General features: G+C 44.8%; 1 protein-coding gene, 1 long non-coding RNA gene and 1 pseudogene across 3 annotated transcripts; 1 reads left to right on the forward strand and 2 right to left on the reverse strand.

Moving 5' to 3' along the window:
• LOC120374491 overlaps window positions 1-19,237 on the forward strand; it is a 193,918-nt pseudogene that overhangs the window by 42,108 nt on the left and 132,573 nt on the right.
• Window positions 9,382-11,079, reverse strand: LOC120374370. Its single transcript, XR_005586044.1, has 4 exons — window positions 11,050-11,079; window positions 10,305-10,331; window positions 9,857-9,979; window positions 9,382-9,441 (listed from the first exon to the last, which is right to left on the reverse strand). It is a non-coding gene; the product is annotated as an uncharacterized LOC120374370 (long non-coding RNA).
• LOC120374369 (maestro heat-like repeat-containing protein family member 2B) lies at window positions 12,518-16,354 on the reverse strand. Of its 2 annotated transcripts, none has more exons than XM_039493873.1 (3): window positions 15,963-16,354; window positions 13,158-13,265; window positions 12,518-12,805 (listed from the first exon to the last, which is right to left on the reverse strand). In XM_039493873.1, exons 1-3 carry the CDS (start codon window positions 15,972-15,974, stop codon window positions 12,536-12,538), a joined length of 390 nt encoding a protein of 129 aa, XP_039349807.1. In that variant the 5' UTR covers window positions 15,975-16,354; the 3' UTR covers window positions 12,518-12,535. The 2 variants fall into 2 exon arrangements, with proteins under 2 accessions (XP_039349807.1, XP_039349806.1); XM_039493872.1 differs by lacking the exon at window positions 15,963-16,354 and adding an exon at window positions 15,116-15,156.

Below are 19,237 nucleotides of genomic sequence, written 5' to 3' on the forward strand. Positions count from 1 at the left end.
CCCCAGAGTCTGTTTTTTCAAGCCTTTCTTGGCTGAATACTGTGGCAACAAGCCAGACAAATAAATAACCAACCATCTTCCTTTTCCCTTGGATTCTCTCTGTCTATTGCTATTGATTCTGCCGTTGCCTAGTTTAGGTGAGAACAGAGATGGAATCGACTCTTCGTCCGAGGTGGAGAAACAGCAAGATTTTTGTTCATTACACATGAGGGCAAAGATCTAAAAGCCTCGAGTTTAGGCAGAAAACCTCTCCAGTTTCCCGTTTTACCTTATCGAGCATGGCATCTCCACACTCCTTCAGTATAACCTTCATCCACAGTCCAGCTGCCGTGGCACAGGTGGGGCTGGCAGACAGCATACTTTCCACTGTGGCCTCAATAAAGGCTGTGGCCTGTTCTGGGGGAAAGTACTCACTAACAACCTGGGAATAAATCAAAAACAGGAGAGACTGCAATGATGTTTGGCTCCAGCACTTGTAAAAATGGAGGCCTAATTTCTCTATGGAAAAAGATCTATGCATCAGCAAATTGCATCTGACGAAGTGGGTATTCACCCACGAAAGCTCATGCTCCAATACGTCTGTTAGTCTATAAGGTGCCATAGGACTCTTTGCTGCTTTTACAGATCCAGACTAACACAGCTACCCCTCTGATTAATTAACAATTTGTTAATTAGCCTCATGTCCAGCTAGCCATTTGGGATTAAAATTCTCTCCATAGTCTATATACTACATTTTTGTATTCTACACTAATGAGATCAGGTTCGAGGCAAAGCTTCTGTTGCACAGTTAGCACAACATTGTACCGGCTATGCAGGAGGTAAGTTTCCAGTTTGTATTCTCTTAGATACACTGCATCTTTTTACAACATATACAATGAAGTCAAGAGAGGCATGCTCACAAATATAGGCAAACCCACAAGGTGACAGAATGAAGACTGGATGGGTTCTCAGCTTGATGTTCCACTAATACAGTTTTTTCTCATGGATAGCTGGATAGGTACATGTGTGTGCATCTGCGTGTGCATTTTCATGGGCTTGCAACATTCTGTGGAATCTGGATTTTACATGGCATTCATGGCACACATCTATGAAAAGCATCTTGCTGGTTACTAGCAACGAATGCCCTGCACCCACAGCTCGCTCCAAGTACAGAAAGGCATCATGAAAGTGTAAATGTAAAATGAAGGGTGCCTGGTCACTAGAACATCCGCACAAGTTTTTTGAGTCAGTTACCCTGGCCATTTTGGAAGATGCCTGAAACAGAGCCTCGGGGTCCGGAGCTGCTGTTAGTTCGTCACGGAGACATCTCAGCTCCTCCTCCGCTGACCCCAGGTTCATGGGCTGGCCTGGAGTGGAGAAAAGGAAAAAAAGTACTGTAACGACTAATGAAACTGAACCTCTACTGCATGGATATTCATACAGGAGGATCCATGTGCTAGGCTGTTATCAGCATAGTGTAAAATCTTGGCCCCATCAAAGTCAATGGCAAAACTCCTGTTGACTATAATGGAGTCGGGATTACACCCTAAATGTCTGAAAGTTAACAGTAGTGGTATGTTATTGTGACTGATACAGGATTGAACAAGCATCGTATTCAGCTTGGAGCAGCTTTCTGGGGGTGTCTGGTTTCAGTAGTGTCTCTGCTCTCACTATTTACATCTAATCTCACATTCAAGTACAACTCATGCAGGTAGATGTGAGGTTCCAATGTAGAGGTGAATCCCTCCACCAAACTCTCAAGATGGGGCTGACAAAACCTTCGGCAGGAAACCCATGCTCATCCGTCACTTCTAAACAATGCTGGGATTTCTATGTTGTACACTCAAAGACTGGAATCCCTTATTCTGTTTGTGAATCACCAACACTGTTTTTAGGACTGATTAATAATAATTAGAAATAGGGTCACCAGATGTCCCAATTTTATAGGGACAGTCCCAATTTTGGGGTCTTTTCTTATATAGACTCATATTATCCCCACCCTGTCCTGCATGAGTTTCACATTTGCTGTCTGGTCACCCTAATTGGAAATGGCCTTAAATAATAACCAAGATCTATCCCATTAGGTGAAAAGAACATCCTACTCCAGGGGTCGGCAACCTTTCAGAAGTGCTGTGCCGAGTCTTCATTTATTCACTCAAATTTAAGGTTTCATGTGCCAGTAAGAAATTTTAACGTTTTGAGAAGGTCTCTTTCTATAAGTCTATAATATATAACTAAATTGTGGTTGTATGTAAAGTAAATAAGGCTTTTAAAATGTTTCAGAAGCTTCATTTAAAATTAAATTAAAATGCGGAGCCCCCCGGACTGGTGGCCAGAACCTGGGCAGTGTGAGTGCCACTGAAAATCAGCTTGAGTGCCGCTTCGGCACCCGTGCCATAGATTGCCTACCCTGTCCCACTCTTTCACAAAGGGGAAAATGGCCTACACTTACTCCAATAGCTTTGAATGCTCATGACAGAGGGCTGCTGCAAGAACTTTTGTTTAAAGAATTATTCCAGGAAACCTCCAATACAGCCAGTGGCAGGGTAAAGAGAATGAAAATGTTTAGTACCAAGGGCTTGTTTACATGGAGAAGTCAAGAAAGCTAATCAAATTCATTTTCAAACTGCATTAGTTAAACTTCATTAAACACCTCTGGGGACACACTTATTTAGAATTAAAGGGGCCTTTTTTCAGGTTAGTTTAATTCATGTAATTCACTTAAATTAAGAAGGGCCATTTTCATTCAGAATCAGAGCATCCACACGTGTTTAATGACACTTTAAAATTTACACCTTTAGTTCATTTGGATTAACTCTCCTTAGTGTCCCTGTGTAGAGAAGCCCTAAGGAACTGAGCAGTTATCTACCTGGTGCAGACCATTTATTATTTGTACAGTTCCCAGAAGTGTGCCACACTCTTTACACATCATAATCGTCTCTTCTAATGAGCTATTTACAAGATGCCCACCACTCTGTTATCTAAGTGCCAACAGACAGGACAGAAAGAACTAGACAGGCAGAAAATGGACATTACAACAGTGAAAGAAGCTGAAGAATTACTTATACCTGCTAATGGTCTCTCACCTTGTATACAGAGAAGGCAGCTGATACAGTCAACCACCCACTGACGAGATGTGGCCAGTGAATCACAGCTGTATGGTGCTATTGCTCCAATCAGAGATCCAAACTGATGAAAAGTTTCCTGAGTCTAATTAAAAAAGAATGAAGAATGAACGTTCTCCAGCTGTACTAGACTTCACTTGCCATCTTTATTGTTGATACCAGTCAGCTCTGTGTTTTTGGGGAACCAGGGCACAGTATCTAGCTTGTGTGACTCCTGAAGGACACCCCAATTCCCATCTCTGTTTGAACCAAAACCGATCAGAGAAAAGGCTTGCAGAGAACAATGAAGGATTTGGGGAGACACACCTAGATGCCTCCTGACAAGGGTGACAAGATTAAGACATCTCCATTTGCATACAGAATGAAGAACAGAGACAACTCTCTAGCCTCAACTGCATGAAAGATGGAATAGGGATTAGCATAAAGAATGAAGAACAGAGAACCGCACTGAACTCTGGGACCAGAAAAGCAGGGACGCATTGAATCATGGGAATCCCTGCTCCAGATGCTAATGAACCTACGCCTGCACACACTCAGCTCAGCAATTATCAGACCAATTCTAGTAATAAATCTTTGACTCATATCCCAAAATACTGAAGCAGCCTAGTTGCCTTGTGAGCTCCCCGGAAGAAAACAACACCCATAGCCAAGAATGATCAGCTCCTATTGACTAGCCTAAAGAAAACCCTTGAGCCATCAGTTTACCCATAAACAAATCTAGTGTTCTCCCTTGAACCATTGTATTTTCTCAACAAAACCCCTACCTATGCCCAGGTAAGGGTTCTGATGTATAGGCCCAAACTCTGCATCAGTTCCACTGGGATTCCATCTCCTGACTGATCGTGATGGGGGCTCTGCCTGTCTCCAGCACTCAGGACCCTGAGCGACCACCATCACCTGGGAACCCCGACCAGTTCAAGCCTCATGGAGTGGGTGGGATCCATCTCTCTCTCTCTCTGTTTTCTTTCCTACCTCAGGTATTAACCTTTAAAATGTAGCTGTTATGTTTGTTTAGCCCTCCTGGTGTGGTTATCACTATGATTCAATCAATAACTGTTATGGGTCAGCTGGTTGCTTCTCTCTCTCTCTGAATTTTACTCTTTTGTGTTTTTAGCTTCCCCCATTTACTCTGCAGCGACGCTTCTTGTACCTAAGCTAAAGATCCCTGTAGTACCCCAAAATACAGTGGGGTTTGTTCATCAAGTGGGTTACTACCAGTACAATTGTAATGTGAAAGTGTGATAGGAATGTGTTAAACTTGGGGCACATAAGTGGGTGGGGGGAGCAGTGGAAAGTGCTGCTGAACCCAGCCTGTTGAGACCAGGGACACATGAGGGTACCAGCTTGAAAGTGCTGCTCAGCCCAGCCCACTGAATGCAGGGACATATGAGGGGATCAGCTGGGGAGTGCTGATTGACTTGCTCTGCTAGTGTGTGTACGCATGTTCGTCTAGTTCTACTTATTAGCCCTGGGGAACCTAGTCCTGCAGGAGAGCTCCATTGGGAGGGGACTTGTAGAAGGAAGGAGTAGAACACACAAGTGACATAAGCAACACAGTAATAGAATTACAGAACCGCCCCACCCCTCCCTTCCCCCACAGAAGAGTAACCCTAATTAATGAGCCTCCCCAAAGTAATGGGCACATCTGGTAACATTGTGCCTCTGATTCCTGTACTGAACTGGGTAACGCACATTGGAAAATATAATCCCAATTGTACATACAAACGGATGGGGTCTAAATTAGCTGTTATCACTCAAAGAAGAGACCTCAGAGTCATTGTGTACAGTTCTCTGAAAGCATCTGCTCCACATGCAGTCAAAAACGCTAACAACATGTTAGGAACCATTAGGAAGCGGATTGATAATAAGGCAGTAAATATCATTATGCCGCTATAGAAATCTACAGTACCCCCACACCTTGAATACTGCGTGCAGTTTTGCTCATCTCACCTCAAAAAAGATATGTTAGAACTGGAAGAAATACAGAGAAGAGTAACAAAAATTATTGGGCGTATGGGACAACTTCTCATATAAGGAGAGATTAAAAAGACAGGGACTTTTCAGCTAGGAAAAGAGACGACTAAGAGGGACTATGATAGAGATCTATAGACTCATGACTGGTGTAGAGAAAGTCAATAAGGAAGTGTTATTTAGCCCTTCACATATCACAGGAACAAGGGGTCACCCAATGAAATTAATAGGCAGCAGGTTTAAAACAAAAAGGAAGCATTTCTTCACACAATGCAGTCAACCTGTGGAACTCATCGCCAGGGAGATGTTGTGAAGGCCAAAAGTATAACTGGGTTCAAAAAAGAATGAGATGAGTTCATGGAGGATAGGTCCATCTCTGGCTATTAGCTAACACGGTCAGGGATGCAACCCTATGATCTGGATGTATCTAAACCTCTGACTGCCAGACGCTGGGGCTGGGACTGTCCAACAGGGGATGGTTCACTTGACAATTGCCTTGTTCTGTTCATTCCTCTGATGCATCTGGCACCCACCACTGTCAGAAGACAGGATACTGGGTAGATGAACCATTCTTCTGGGGGATCCAGGATAGCCACTCTTATGTTTTATGTTCTTAGCGGATTACATAGAAATTCAGCTTTAGCATCCTGGGAGCATAAGAACCAAGAATGCATTTGTGACACTGGCAGACCAGTCAACCTGTGTATGACCCATAATAACTTAACAAGAGACACTTCTACTGTATCAAGACAGTTCACGTGCATGTGAATTTCAAAGAGACGCATTAGACTAGCAATCATCAACTCACTCAAAAATGAACAATAGATGCTAAGTGTATTTGTCTGTGGTTATCTATACCGGGTTAGAAGTTTCACAATGTAAATAAATTAGCTTGTAGATGCTAATTCCCTTTCATGGCTTAATTGCCTTAATTATGTGTGCAAGGTGTTCAGTTAGCCTTAAAATCAAAGATGTAAGACACTTCAGGAAACCAATCATTTCTACATTATCTTCAGCTTAACTATCTGTGTTATAATGGAAGAACGGCTAATTACCTTATGTGAATGAATGTAACTAGTTTACTGTGTATGCACAGGAAATAGAAGATTATCTTCAAAGCAAAGTACAACAGGCCATCTGCATTGGGGGAAGGTCCTTCTGTGACAATTTCTGTGAGGTAGGCTTGTCAGCCTGGTAGAATAGCTATAAAAGAGAAGGCTTGGGCCTGATCCTATCATCTCTAGACCGTTTAAATGTTGAACAGGGACAGTGTAAGCCATAGGACAGAGATCTTCCAAATAATCATTTGGAAGAACCTGGAAAATGCCTGGAAAAACTAACAGACATTACATCTAAGCTGCCTTTGGATTCTGATCTGTTGGGATGATTCCAGAGAGACTTTTACAAACCAGCAGTTTATTCCATCACTGTTGTGATCCTGAACTATGAACATGGAAAGTCACTTGTCTGGATATTGATCTTTTAACCATTTGTAACTCTTCTTTCTTTTAACAATAAATCTTAGATTTAGTTAAGGATTGGCTGACAGCGTGATATTTGGGGAAGACCTGAGATTCACATTGACCTGGGGATAAGCATCTGGGACTTTATGATCAGTGAACCCCACATATGGTGAATCAGGTTTCCAGTAACCCCTCACTATATTAGACATAGAATATCAGGGTTGGAAAGGACCTCAGGAGGTCATCTAGTCCAACCCCTGGCTCAAAGCAGGACCAATCCCCAGACAGATTTTTACCCCAGTTCCCTAAATGGTACCCTCAAGTATTGAACTCACAACCTGGGGTTTAGCAGACCAGTGCTCAAACCACTGAGCTATCCCTCCCCTCTCTTCCAAGACAGGGATGTTTAGATGGGAGCCAAAGTCTGGAATGCCAAAAGGGGACCATGTTTGGCATCTTGTTAACTAGGGTGGAAGCTCTTTTGTTGTTGACTTGGTGAATCTAATGATAGAATAAGCCATCAGTTTGGCGGTTGTCTCCCTCTACTTCTTGCAGTCTGCCTGCAGTGTGGTCACTGCATTGTTGTGTAAACCTCTCTCTCACGGAAGCAGAGGGATGTTAGTCACCTTGAGATCCCAACTGCTGTCCTGGAAGAGTTTTTCATGCATTTGCGTTGAGTGTCAGATCTGATGTAAGCAGGGAAGTCAGCTCAAGGAAGAGTAAGGCTATACTCACTGTGCTATGAACTGTCTCTCGATAGGCAGTCAGCAGCTGGGTGCTGGCCTGCAAGGCCCTCTCTCTCTCCCACTCCTTCCCTGAACTGAACCATGTCCTTAGGAGCTGTTGGTAGAGCAGGGGAATGGACAGAGTTAGTACCAGAAAGTCCCTCCCAAAAGTTCCTCTTAAACAGGTTTAATTGTCACTAAAATCCCTCTCCAAAGCATCTGACCTCCATGTAGCAAAGGAATTACATGTCTAATGGAAGAGCCCCTTAGATATACAAGTCCCAGGGACCAGATTCACCTCTGGTGATTGAAGCCAAAGGAGTTACATGAGAGATGAATCTGGGCCCGTGTATGTGATGTCTGCTGTAGACTGTCTGATGGGAGCTGTCTAGCACATTGCATGCTGTTTGATGTCTGCTGCTGTGTTCTATTTCCTGGGCAACTTCTCCCACATTGATTGGCAAAATGACAGAGAGAAGCATTTCTTTTATTAATTTGAATAAGAGCAGAGAAGTCCCCCCAGCCCAGCTCCTTTTATAACTTCATTTTTATACTGAACGTGCATCAAACTCCCCACCCCTCAGCCCTTCACAATATTCTGTTCATGTCTGAGGAACAGGAAGTTTCCTCTGAATGAGTTTCCATACACAGGGCTTAACTCAATATTCATGAATTCCTCTTAGAAGAAGTGATCAGTTTCAACTGGTTCTCTTGGATTTGGCTACTGCAGTGGTGATTTTCTTGCCGCTCCAAGTAGTGTCAATGACACTGTAAGAACTTGGTCCCAATCCAGCCCTGGCATAAAATGGCATAGCTTCTGTGGATTTCAGTGGGGCACATGCCCGCTTATCCCAGGAAGAATTGGGTGCTTTCTCCCTAAAATTCACTCCATTGTGGAAAATTCCTCCACAACTGAAGCTTGACCCCCTAAATCTCTGACTCTTCCCTGCTGTAACACAAGAAACAATCTCCACCACGGTTCAATGGACTACTCACATCAAACATTTCCTGGAACCAGTCTGCGGTTGGTTCTTCCTCCAGCAAAGTCTCCACTAGCTTGCCAAGGGCTTCCAAGGATCTCACATAGAGTGACTGAAACCAGAAAAGAAGGAGTGAGGCTCAGCACAGATCATTTGTGTGTGTGGGCTGGGGAAAGCTAACTATAACCTTGCAGGGGGGCCATGTGGGACTGCCATCACCCAGTGCCTGCTGGGCAGAAATACAGTGGATGGTGCCGGAGGAGAATTGTTGTCACGTACTTGTATATGCTGAGCATCCTTTGCTGTCCCGTCTTCCTCTTTCATCTTCTCCAAGGGAGGAAGGGGAAATAAACTTTTGAAGCACTGACCAAGGAGCTCACGGTTTTCCTCCAGGGTCAGAGATGGTTTGAGCTTGCTGGCAGAAGAAAGATAGAGAGAAAAGTCATGCATTAGACTCAGTACCACCTCCAAGTAAAAGAAATGGGTCCAATGACTAGAGATTGTCCCAATCTAGAACCCCAAGTGCAAACAACCCTTCACTTTGCACCTCTCTTAAGTATTGGCTCCTCTAGAAGTAAAGCTAAAACTTCAAATCTCCTTTTAGAGAAACCCACAAGCTTCCTCCCCCCTGCCAGCTAGCCAGACACCTCCCTCCCCATCTGAACTCTGCTCCATTGTACTGCATGCCCCACAACCTCCAATCTTGTGTCTTTCGAGCACAAACCCCCAAATGGACACATTCAAATCCTTAAGAACTAAAGTCCTGCTGGTGAGCAGCATGTGAGCCACAGGGCCACCCAGAGGATTCAGGGGGTCTGGGGTCTTTGGCGATGGGGAATTGCCGCCGAAGGCCCAGCACTTTGGCGGTGGGTCCCGGGGCGGAAGTTCCCCCCGCGGCCGAATTGCTGCTGAAGACCTGGGCCCCCGTGAGAGTTTTCCAGGGCCCCCGGAGTGAAGGACCCCACTCCAGGGGCCCTGAAAATTGCCCCATTTGCTCCCCCCGGGTGGCCCTGGTGAGCCAAACCCTGCAGGCTTTAGACTGCTCCCAACCTGACACTCATGAATTAACAAATAAGAAGGCATCACAGTGCCAAGAAATATGGCAGAAAATAGCCTACCTCAGATGTCCAATGGCAAGAACTGCCTGGTAGCGAACTGGAGATGCCAGGGAATCCAGTGGTTCCTGTTTAATGAAGTCCTGAAATGCATGAATGGGGACATCAAAAATGGGAAATGGATTTGAAAGGCAGAGAGGCCTTCCTCTCACACCCTGAAACAGGGCTATATGCCAGACCTGGAATAAACAGACACCGTGCCCAGCAGGCTCTCTGCCTCAGAAATGGGCTGTAGGGCCATCTGCAGGCTATACAGAGGACAGAAAGAGAACTCACAAGACACAAGCCATTCCTTCCAGTTACAGCCCACAATATATGTTAGCATCCCTGCCAAGCTCAGAGTGGACCCAGCATTCTGGGTGCCATGCAGGTAGCTCATGAGACTGCAGTAGTACAGTCACAGCCAATGGATAAAATATCATCTCCCCAGAAAACCAGTCTCATTACATTACAACAAACTCTCTTGTACTTCAGTCCTCAAAGCTCCTAATCACTCACCAACATGTAGCCAAGGAGCTCCAGTTTGTATGAGAATTCGAACTCTTGGGAGTCTCTGGTCTCCAAGATGGCACAGCTAATCTCCATGACATTCTGGATGAGGGTTAATTTTAGGTTCATGTCCTACATAATCGAGAAGGAGAAACAAGAGGATGTGGATGAGAAACTGAGAGAAGAACCAGAGTCCAGAAGATAAAGATCAGGAATTAAATCTAGCCTCGGGAGAGGAGAGAGGTGTCCCCAGACCCCAGAAGGTAGAGGACCCTGGCTCTGCACCCACCTCAGAAGAAGAGAAAACCCAGGTTCATCAAATAAATCCAGGCCTACTTACACCAGAGCAGCCAGGACTCCTGCTTGATGTAGCAAGGAAACCAAACTCTGTGCAATTTAAACAAGCAACTTGTGTACAGAAAATGCAAGAGCTGAGGGCAGATTATTTAGAATGTACCTTGTTCGCAACAGTGATGCCCAGCACCTGAAAAACGAAATGCAAAACAGCTATTAGCAATGTTGATAGTCCCACATAACACACATCCTCAAAATGTCCTGGCTGGTGAATATGGAGCAGAGAGAAATCACTATTGTTAAATCTTCCAAAAGGCAGGAAAGGTATCCAGAGGGGGTGTTTTGCAGAGGTCATTATCAGGGGCCATCCTCTGTAGTATTTGCATTTGTGAACTACTGGAAGATCTCAGTTTGGTTCAACTGTTTTTGGCAATGCCTAAGTGAGAGTCTCAGTTAGACAAGGCAGAACTGAATGGCAAAGTGATGTGGAGAGGTTGCACTGAGATGAGAGTCAGGACCAGCAGTCAGGCACCTGGGGAACAGAAATAACGGAGCACACAGACAAACAAGACGACAGATAAGAGGTAAGGGAAGTAGTGAGTCCAAGAAACAGCGTGACAGCAAATCAACTACATACAGGCTAGCACTAGTCTCTCTTGGGTAGCAAAAGATAGAGCTAGATACACATCCATATGAGGGGAGTTAGAGTGTTATTCTGAATAGCCTGAGTGTCACTGCATCTGAATTACTGTGTAGCTGGGGTCTACAGAATTTCAGAAGACTATAGAAAAACCTAGCGAAAATACAAAGAAGAGCAACAAAAATGATACAACATGTGACAGCTCACACTCCGTCCATTACAGTTTTAAATTTGAGTTATGTGACACTTATCACGCAAAAGCTCTTACCTGACCACTGGCTCTGTAATGGAGAAGGATGTTCCCTGTGATGTCTGCCTCTACTCGGGAGAGAAGCTGGTCTTTTGGAGCATGGACAGCCACGCTGCTGTAGGCCAGCATCAGGGTGCTGCGAGTCTTGCCTCTTCTCCCATGGTGGTAGTCCTAGACAATCAGAAAGTTCTTCTGATTCCTTTTGCTTTGGAATTCTGATCTGCTGCTGACCGAGGAATTCCTCACAGCAGCAATAGCAGCTTGCGCTTGCAAAGCTCTTTTCAGCCAAAGATCTCAAACCACTTGCAAAAAGTATTTAAGCAATATAATAACTGTGAGGCGTGGAGATATTAGTATCTCCATCATTCCCACTAGGTAACTCTGACACAGAGAGCCTAAAATGCTGAACCTACAGCAGTGAAGTACACGGGAGCTTAGTCATTGACACTGGTGGGTACAAGATCAGGCGCTAAATGTCTTGCCTAAGGCTGCACAGTGAGTAAATGGCAGAGCCAGCAGTGGAAGCCCAGAGGCCTAGTCTCCTGCTCTAGCCTTTAGATCAGTGGTTTTCAACCAGAGCTACTTGTGTACCCCTGAGGGTCTGCAGAGGTCTTCCAGGGGGTTTATCAACTCATCTAGCTATTTGCCTAGTTTTACAGCAGACTACTAAGAATGCAAGTACAATATTTATATTCCAGTTGATTTATTTTATAATTATATGGTAAAAATGAGAAAATAAGCATTTTTCAGTAATAATGTGCTATGACACTTTTTAATAATTTTATGCCTGATTTTGTAAGCAAGTAGTTTTTAAGGGAGGTGAAATTTGGGGTACACAAGACAAATCAGACTCCTGAAAGGGGTACACTAATCTGGACAAGTTGAGAACCACTGCTCTAAATCACAGGTTCCATAATTGTCATCCGTAGCCCACTGGTGGTCTACCTAAAGCAGGTTGGTTGGCCACATGTTGCTTGCCACACCTCCTCATTTCCAGCCACTAACTGGGATTAAAAAAAATGCTAAAAATCCCTAAAGCTTTTCCATGCAAGCGACTGAGGTAGTTCCCACACATTGTACATGGGAGGGGCGCTCAAGCCATGAGACATCAGATGATAAAAATCATTTGAGAGAACCCCAGCTCCAGAGTGTGCTCCTCTCTGCTTAACTGCAGGCGTCACGTAGAACGCACACACTGGGGGACAATGCGAGCTGAGCAGAGCAGACACTACCCCGGGGCTGCTGCCCCTGGTTTAGAGGGAGAGGAAGTTGGAGAGAAGCCCCTGGCTCCTTTACCTTCAGGCGGCTGATGAACCCAGGAATCGTAACCTTGCTCATTGCAGCCCCAAACTCCTGAAGTGCGTTGAGGGTGAGGTCCAAGTGGCTCTCAGCAGAGAGTGCAAGGATGGAAATGACTCCCTGTCACCCAAGAAAAATACTGGTTAGGATCTAACCCACGAGTCCCTTCCTTTCAGCTGAAGTGGTGTAAAGCGCGAGTCAGGCGTCAGACCCATGGGCAGCGGGGGCTGAGTGAAACAGCAATGAAGAGGATATGAAGCGAAATGGCATCTGTCCCAGGCCAGCTCAGAGCTGAGCCCCACAGGAAGCATTCAGGGGTTACTTGGTAAAGTGGGGAGAGGGACAGAGTCCTCACCTGTCTCTCAGGGGCTTCCATATAATCTGTTGCTTTCAAAAATTGATGAAGCTGGGATTTAACGTGGCCCAGGTCCTGACAAACTGCTAAGGACGTTCCTAGCGCCTTATACAGGAAACTCTGAAAGAAAGAGACCGGCACTGAGATACCAGTAACAGAACGTGCCAGTCAGTACAGAGCCAGCTCAGCAACACTCAGGAAAGAACAAGATAGCCAAGTCCAAGCACCCATACTGCAGAAACATCCCATCATCTAGCCCAGCCAGAGAACCAACAATGCAGCACAGACAAGCAGCCTGTCCAAGCAAATATTGGAAGGGCAGGGGGGCAAGAGAGCAGGGAACAAGTAAAAACAAATTTTATATGCAGAATAAAATATAAAGTAATGAAGCCTTGAGAGAAGCCTTATGCAGCCCCCCAATCAGAATTTCAAGGGAAATTAACTAGAAACTAAGCCTTAACAGAAAACAAACCTTTTCACGGGAGGGGCTGGTATAGCTGGCCATCTGCTGGTTCAACTCAAGGCTTATCTGGCTGCTCCAGGCACTGTCGTCTATCATCCCCAGAGATGTTCTTAGGAACTGAGTGTAAAAGAAGAGAGTTAAAGCAGATGGTTAATTGCAAGAATTATGGTTTTGTTGTGGGGGTTTGTTTGTATATTTGTTTGGTGTTTTTATTTCTTCATTGTTCTCTCTTGTAAAATTTCAAATATTCAGGTGTCATGGGAAGGTTATTTCCTATTGAGAACTATAAACATCGACAACCCAGATTTCCTCTGCTGTCGTTCTTTAACCTTTGTGTGATGATTCCTCTCAGTCCCCAAATCCAGATGAACAGTGAATTGGAGAATGAGATGGAGCCAAGAAATCTGACCATTGAGGAGTGATTTTATAGTGGATGGAGGATGGGTCTAGTAAACTTTGAGCAAAGGGCCCTGGACTACGAAGGACCAGGCACCTTCTCTGAAGTGCTATGAACCCATTCTGCCACCTCCTGAGGGTCCCCAGGGTTGTGAGGTACCTCACTACCCCTGCCCTTAGCATGAGAAAACCTTCTCTGTGCCTGCCAGGTGTCAGCTCCTGACTCAGCCAGCCACAGGAAACACAAGCACGCCCTTCTCACCCCATCCAGGTTCCACTCTCCTTCTACAGCTAAGCAATCGGTACAGTCCAACCGCCGAGCCCTCTCTGCAGCCCCACAACGTCCAGCCCCTGTTCCACTGGACACTCACAGAATTCATAGGTTTGCTACACATCACCTTACCAGTTTCACCTCAGCATCACCGCTCCATGGACTTAGATACATTTATAGTGAAAACAAGCAGAGTTCAATTGACAAAGATCAGAGAGTTGGGAAGCAGCAAGTAAAATTAATGTAAACAAATGGTTACGTAAAAATAAAATCCTAACACACTTCTAGAGCTTGAACTTAGATAACCAAATATTCCCCTGTCTCACAAAGGATAGCTCCCCCAAATCTCTCTCCCAGCATGAAACACCCAGACCAAAGATCATCCTCCATTCATAAGACAAGGAGCTGTCAGTTCGTCCAATAGATGAAGGATACCTGGGGCCAGATACCTCTGGACCTCCAGATATAGTTCCACGCATCCATTGTCTTCATTTGAAAACAGGGAACCCCCTATTGTTTGCTTGTTTTTCTTGTATCAAATCTCCTCTGGAGACTTCACAATCACTTGATTAGAATTTTCCTCTGTTGATTAGCATCCACTGTGAATAATTACTCACAGGCAGATAAGCGTCTCCTGCCTGAAAGAAACTTGTTTATCACTTTCTGGTGAGCAGCCCCAACTCACAGACCTTAAAAGCATCAATTTCAGTATAGAACCATAGCACCTTATATATTATCCATCCAATCACTGTGCAATGCTTATGATGAGCCGTGTGACACAGGTATCCAGTAAAGGCTTTACATGACACCCTTTGATTATATAAAGATCAGATCCAGGGAATCCTGGGAATAAAAGGTAATAATTGGAGATGTACCAATCTCCTAGAACTGGAAGGGACCTGGAAAGGTCATTGAGTCCAGCCCCCTGCCTTCACTAGCAGGACCAATTTTTGCCCCAGACCCCTAAGTGGCCCCCTCAAGGATTGAACTCACAACCCTGTGTTTAGAAGGCCATGCTCAAACCACTGAGCTATCCTTCCCCAATCCTGTAGCCTAAGTCAGTGGACACCCAAAGGACCAGGAGTCACACCCTCATCTCCCATTGAAGTCAGCCAGAGGTTAGTAACTTTCAGCACTTTGCTGTTTCAGGCCCTAATTTTGAACAGCAGCCAGGAAATCTCAGAAACCTCACAAGAAAACCTAATCTTAGTTGATTTTTTAGCCCAAAGAATTTCAAAGGAGGCTGGATCTGGAATGGGGAACTCCAGAGTGTAATCCAACCCCAAATGGAACTGCAAACCTTCTGGGGCGTATTTGTCACTAGGTCCCTTCCTTTCATTTTCAGCACTCGCCATCAAAGTGTTCCTTGTCTGGATTTACATGAGGCTGCAAAGAGCTCTTTCTGAGCAGAAAGGCTTCTCCCTGAGATACAGTCACCAAACCCTGTCTTGTCTCTTTTCCTTTTGGGGTTTCTCACAGCAAATTTTCTTTTGAGTGGCAAAGAGAAAAAAAGAATCCTTTCAATGTCCCCCAGTGGTGCATTAGCACCATGAGCATGCTGGTTTTCTGGTTATGTTGTGTGTTGTTCCCAGTGGTAACGCAGAGTTATTTATAACTAGCGCTGGTTGAACAATGGTAAGTCCATTTCACAAAGCAAGTGGGAGTTTTTTGTTTTCTTGATTTTTCAACACACACATGAAAAGTGAAAGAAACAAAAATATTTTGCTTTTCAAAATAAAAAATGACCATTATTCAGTTCTTTGTTTTCCCCCTTTCCTTCCCTTTATCCCTCGTCCCCAGGCCTTTCCTCCCCTCTTCCACTTTGTGACTGAAAAAGCCGGGGCGGGGGGAGGGGAGGCAAACAGGAAAGCAAATGAAAAAAAACCCCAAAAAATCAACTTCAGTTAAAAAAAAAACTGAACATTTTCCAGTTGGGTTGGGTTTTGTTTTGTTTTGTGTTAAAAAAAATTTTTGAAAGTGTCCCATGAAAATAAAAAAGGCCAGTTTTCACTGAACAAAAGTTGCAAATGAAATGGTTTGACCAGCTCTGCTTAGAACGAATAGTTTATCATTAATATTTTCCCCAGCTGATACATTTGGAGGGGGGAGGGAGGGCTGTGACAATACAGCTGAAAGCCATCTTGTACCTGAAGCAGCATGTGCTCCCACTGCACGTGGTCCAGGGAATTCTCTGTGTTTCCTATGAAGCAGGAGGCAAAACAATAATGTCAGCTAGGTTAGCAAGAAGAGTCGTCCCAGGAATCTCCTTTGCAATCAGTCCTTCGAAAACCCCTGCTCTGCCAAGCTGTAACATGCCTGCGCTTTCAAGGCTAAATGGGACCTACGCCAACGTTCTTTGTTGGACCCACAGAAAGTATCATGTTATGTACCCTGCTGGCATTTCTATTCAGGGTCAGTCAACCCACCAGGAGTGAGATGCTGAGCACTCCCAATTCCTTTTGACTTTAATGGGAGCTGAGGGTACTTAGCATCTCAGAAAACTGTTCAGCACATCAGAAGACTGGGTTTAATGTGAATACAAACTTTTCCTGCATAATAAAAGATTCTGGACTTGATCCTAACTTGATGTAAATCGGTGTAGCTTCATTGAAGTCAATGGAATTATACTGATTTACATCAGCTGAGAATCTGGCCCCGTTTCTGAATGTCCAGCTCTAACCTACCCTTCTTTAATGTCGGCACAAGGCAGTACTGGGGACTCTGTACAGCAACAACTAGGAAGATACAGCTCATTTTTAAAATCTTTTTTTGACTATCAAACCCACTTGAACATTGTGGGGTCTGACCTTCATCAGAAACATATCGGGTTTGGGCTCCACGTAGGGTCTGTCATACTCCACAGAGACTACACTGGCACAACCACGTCATTGGAGTTCTGCTGGCATAACCCCATAGTGTAGATGCAGCTACACTGACTGAGGAGGTCAATAGATTCATACCACTGTAAAATTGCTGAAAGACATTATTAGGCCCATAATACCTAGAGTCTACATGGGCACCCACTTGGCCAACCTAGCTTTTATGGCTCAGGCTTCCTTACAGAAAGAAAAACTCTGGGTTTTTAATTGAATCACCCTTGAAAGTAAACATGGGGTTTAATTTTCAGAAACATTCAGTTTGCAAAATCAGACTATATATGGAACCCCAAAATATTTCACTAACCTCCAACTTCATGTGTAATTCACCTTCCCAAACATTAACCTAGCAAAGGTGTGGGGGGAACTGCTGTAAAATTTCCATTCAGCTGAAACCTTCCTGGCCTGATTCTGCCCGGATTGAATTGGCTTCAGTGGTTTAACTCTAGATTTAGCCCAGTGGTTCACAGTTATCCAGATGAAGGAAAAGTGAGGGCCTAGAAGCCCAATTTCAATTCCCCACTGTTCCCACATACTGCAACAGGAATGGCACACACGTGTCGATATGAAGCTGCATTTTCTGGCTTCCCTTCTATGCTCCATGGACCGCACTCCTCCTAACTAGCACTTTACCTTCAATGTACTGCAGCAGAGATGGGATCTTTACTCCCCACATCTCACCCACTGCTACATGGATATTTTGGTGCAGGGCCTGTAGTAACTGCAAGGCAGCACATCCGTGTCCTTCTCCTGCATAAGGGGACGAGGCTACTACCTGTCAGCGAGAGAGAAGAACAGGCTAAGTTTGGTCAGCACAATACCAGTGTGGTCCTGAAGGAGGGAATAGTTCAGACTCTCTCATTGTGGAGACCATACAACAGAGTTGTTGATTCTACTGCAGTGCCTTCCTGAAGAAGAAAGCATTCTAGCTAGTACGAGGATGCAGAACAGTGCGTCTCAGGAGAGGGCAGAGACAGAGAGATCCAAATCATACACATTCCTCAGCCTGTCTACAAGCATCTAGCTAGAAAACCCATTTTTATAGTTAACTGTCCCACTTCACATTCCACAGAAAACCTATTCTCATGGTCTACTCACCAGGAGTCGTGCCAGCAGCCCCTGGGGTGTAGGGAGTTTCACTAGGGAAAGAAAGAGAATATCATGAATTCTGCCAGACTTTCAGAGAGTCCTGCTGATGTTATTCACCTAGCCATTTCCAACGTGCCCACCAATGTTGAATGCAGCTGATCATAATTTGCATTTCCATAGTGCTTTCAGTCTGAGCTTCTCAAAATGCTTTACAGCCATGAATGAATTCCATCTCACAGCACCTCTAGGAGATTGCCATTAATTACTCCTTCATTTCACAAGTGGGGAAGCTGAGAGAGAAAGATCAGGTGATTTCCCCAAGGTCACATCAGAATTTTGGTGGCAAGCTGGGAACAGAACCCACATTTCCTAGCTCCATCCCATGGCCATGTTGTAATCACAAGACCATCCTCATTTTAGCCTTCTCATTGCAGATGAGAGAACTGGAGCAGACTGAACCTGTTCATTGCGTAGTGTGCCTGGAGAGAATAAATGAAAGAGTTTCTGTTATAAACCTGGTCCACCGTAGTCAAGGCAAGCAGCTTCTTCTCCTTCCTGCTGCTTTTTCTCAGCCAGCTCCCTAAGGCATCTGCAGAGAGTCTTCAAAGTACCAGTGTACTGAACTGGCACCACATATTCGAGAAGCCTTGGCCATAACACCTGCAGAGAAGAGCGAGACTGTTCAGTACGCAGCTATTTCCATCCCCCCACCTCCAATATCCTGCTGTCGGAATCCCTCCCTCTCATGTAGCTTGTAGCTTAGCCCCCTGGGGGACCTAAGGGCAGTTGCACTCAGACAGTGGAAAGAATGAAGAGAAGATCTCTGCAACATGATTCCTTCCAGTTCAGTTGCTTTCTATCTTTTCTCTAATGTGAACCACTTACTCCATGATGAAGGGGTCACATCCCTGACATGAATCTGACATGCTGTTCCTCCATTATGCTGACTGTGCAAAAAGCTTCCTTGTGGGGAGGTACAAGGAAGATAAGGAAGAACGTCCCTATTTCAAGAAGCAGTAGCAACAGGTCACTTACTTGGGTCATTCCAGTGACCGAGGTGTCCAGACATTGCAGGATGTCAGTGCACAGGGTTTGGATCGTGTTTTCTTCCGGAATAGCCTGGGTGAGAAGTGTTGTACCCTGCTGTGAGACAGCTCTATAGAACTTATTAGCTAGTAGCAAGACACTGGCTAGAGAATCAGTGTCCTTCTCTTACAAAGCCATCATGAACATTGACCTATGCCTGCTTTTATATTGCACTGGAAGTGCACAAACATCTGAAGGGAAGAGAATAATGGAAACTCTTAACTGGTGGGTCAGATCCCAGGCTTAGGAAAACCCTAAAGTGAAGGGAATGATTCTCCGAACACAAGAGTTTCCCCAACAGGGTTAATTTTCTTTAAATTTGAAAAACTGTTTCATCTTTTTATCTCTGAGGAAAAACATTCAGACTCTGC

Source organism: Mauremys reevesii, linkage group 11 (genome assembly GCF_016161935.1).
Source record: "Mauremys reevesii isolate NIE-2019 linkage group 11, ASM1616193v1, whole genome shotgun sequence".
Taxonomy (NCBI): Eukaryota; Metazoa; Chordata; order Testudines; family Geoemydidae; genus Mauremys; species Mauremys reevesii.

Bases quoted from the DNA above. Each gene is read 5' to 3' on its own strand.
- LOC120374369 (XM_039493872.1), bottom strand. From the start codon at position 15,154: ATGAAAGGAAGGGACCTAGTGACAAATACGCCCCAGAAG. The intron at 13,266-15,115 runs GTTTGCAGTTCC...TTTTACACTCAG, and splicing joins TGACAAATACGCCCCAGAAG to TTCCTAAGAACATCTCTGGG. The intron at 12,806-13,157 runs GTTTGTTTTCTG...TCTTTCTTTCAG, and splicing joins CCAGCCCCTCCCGTGAAAAG to AGTTTCCTGTATAAGGCGCT.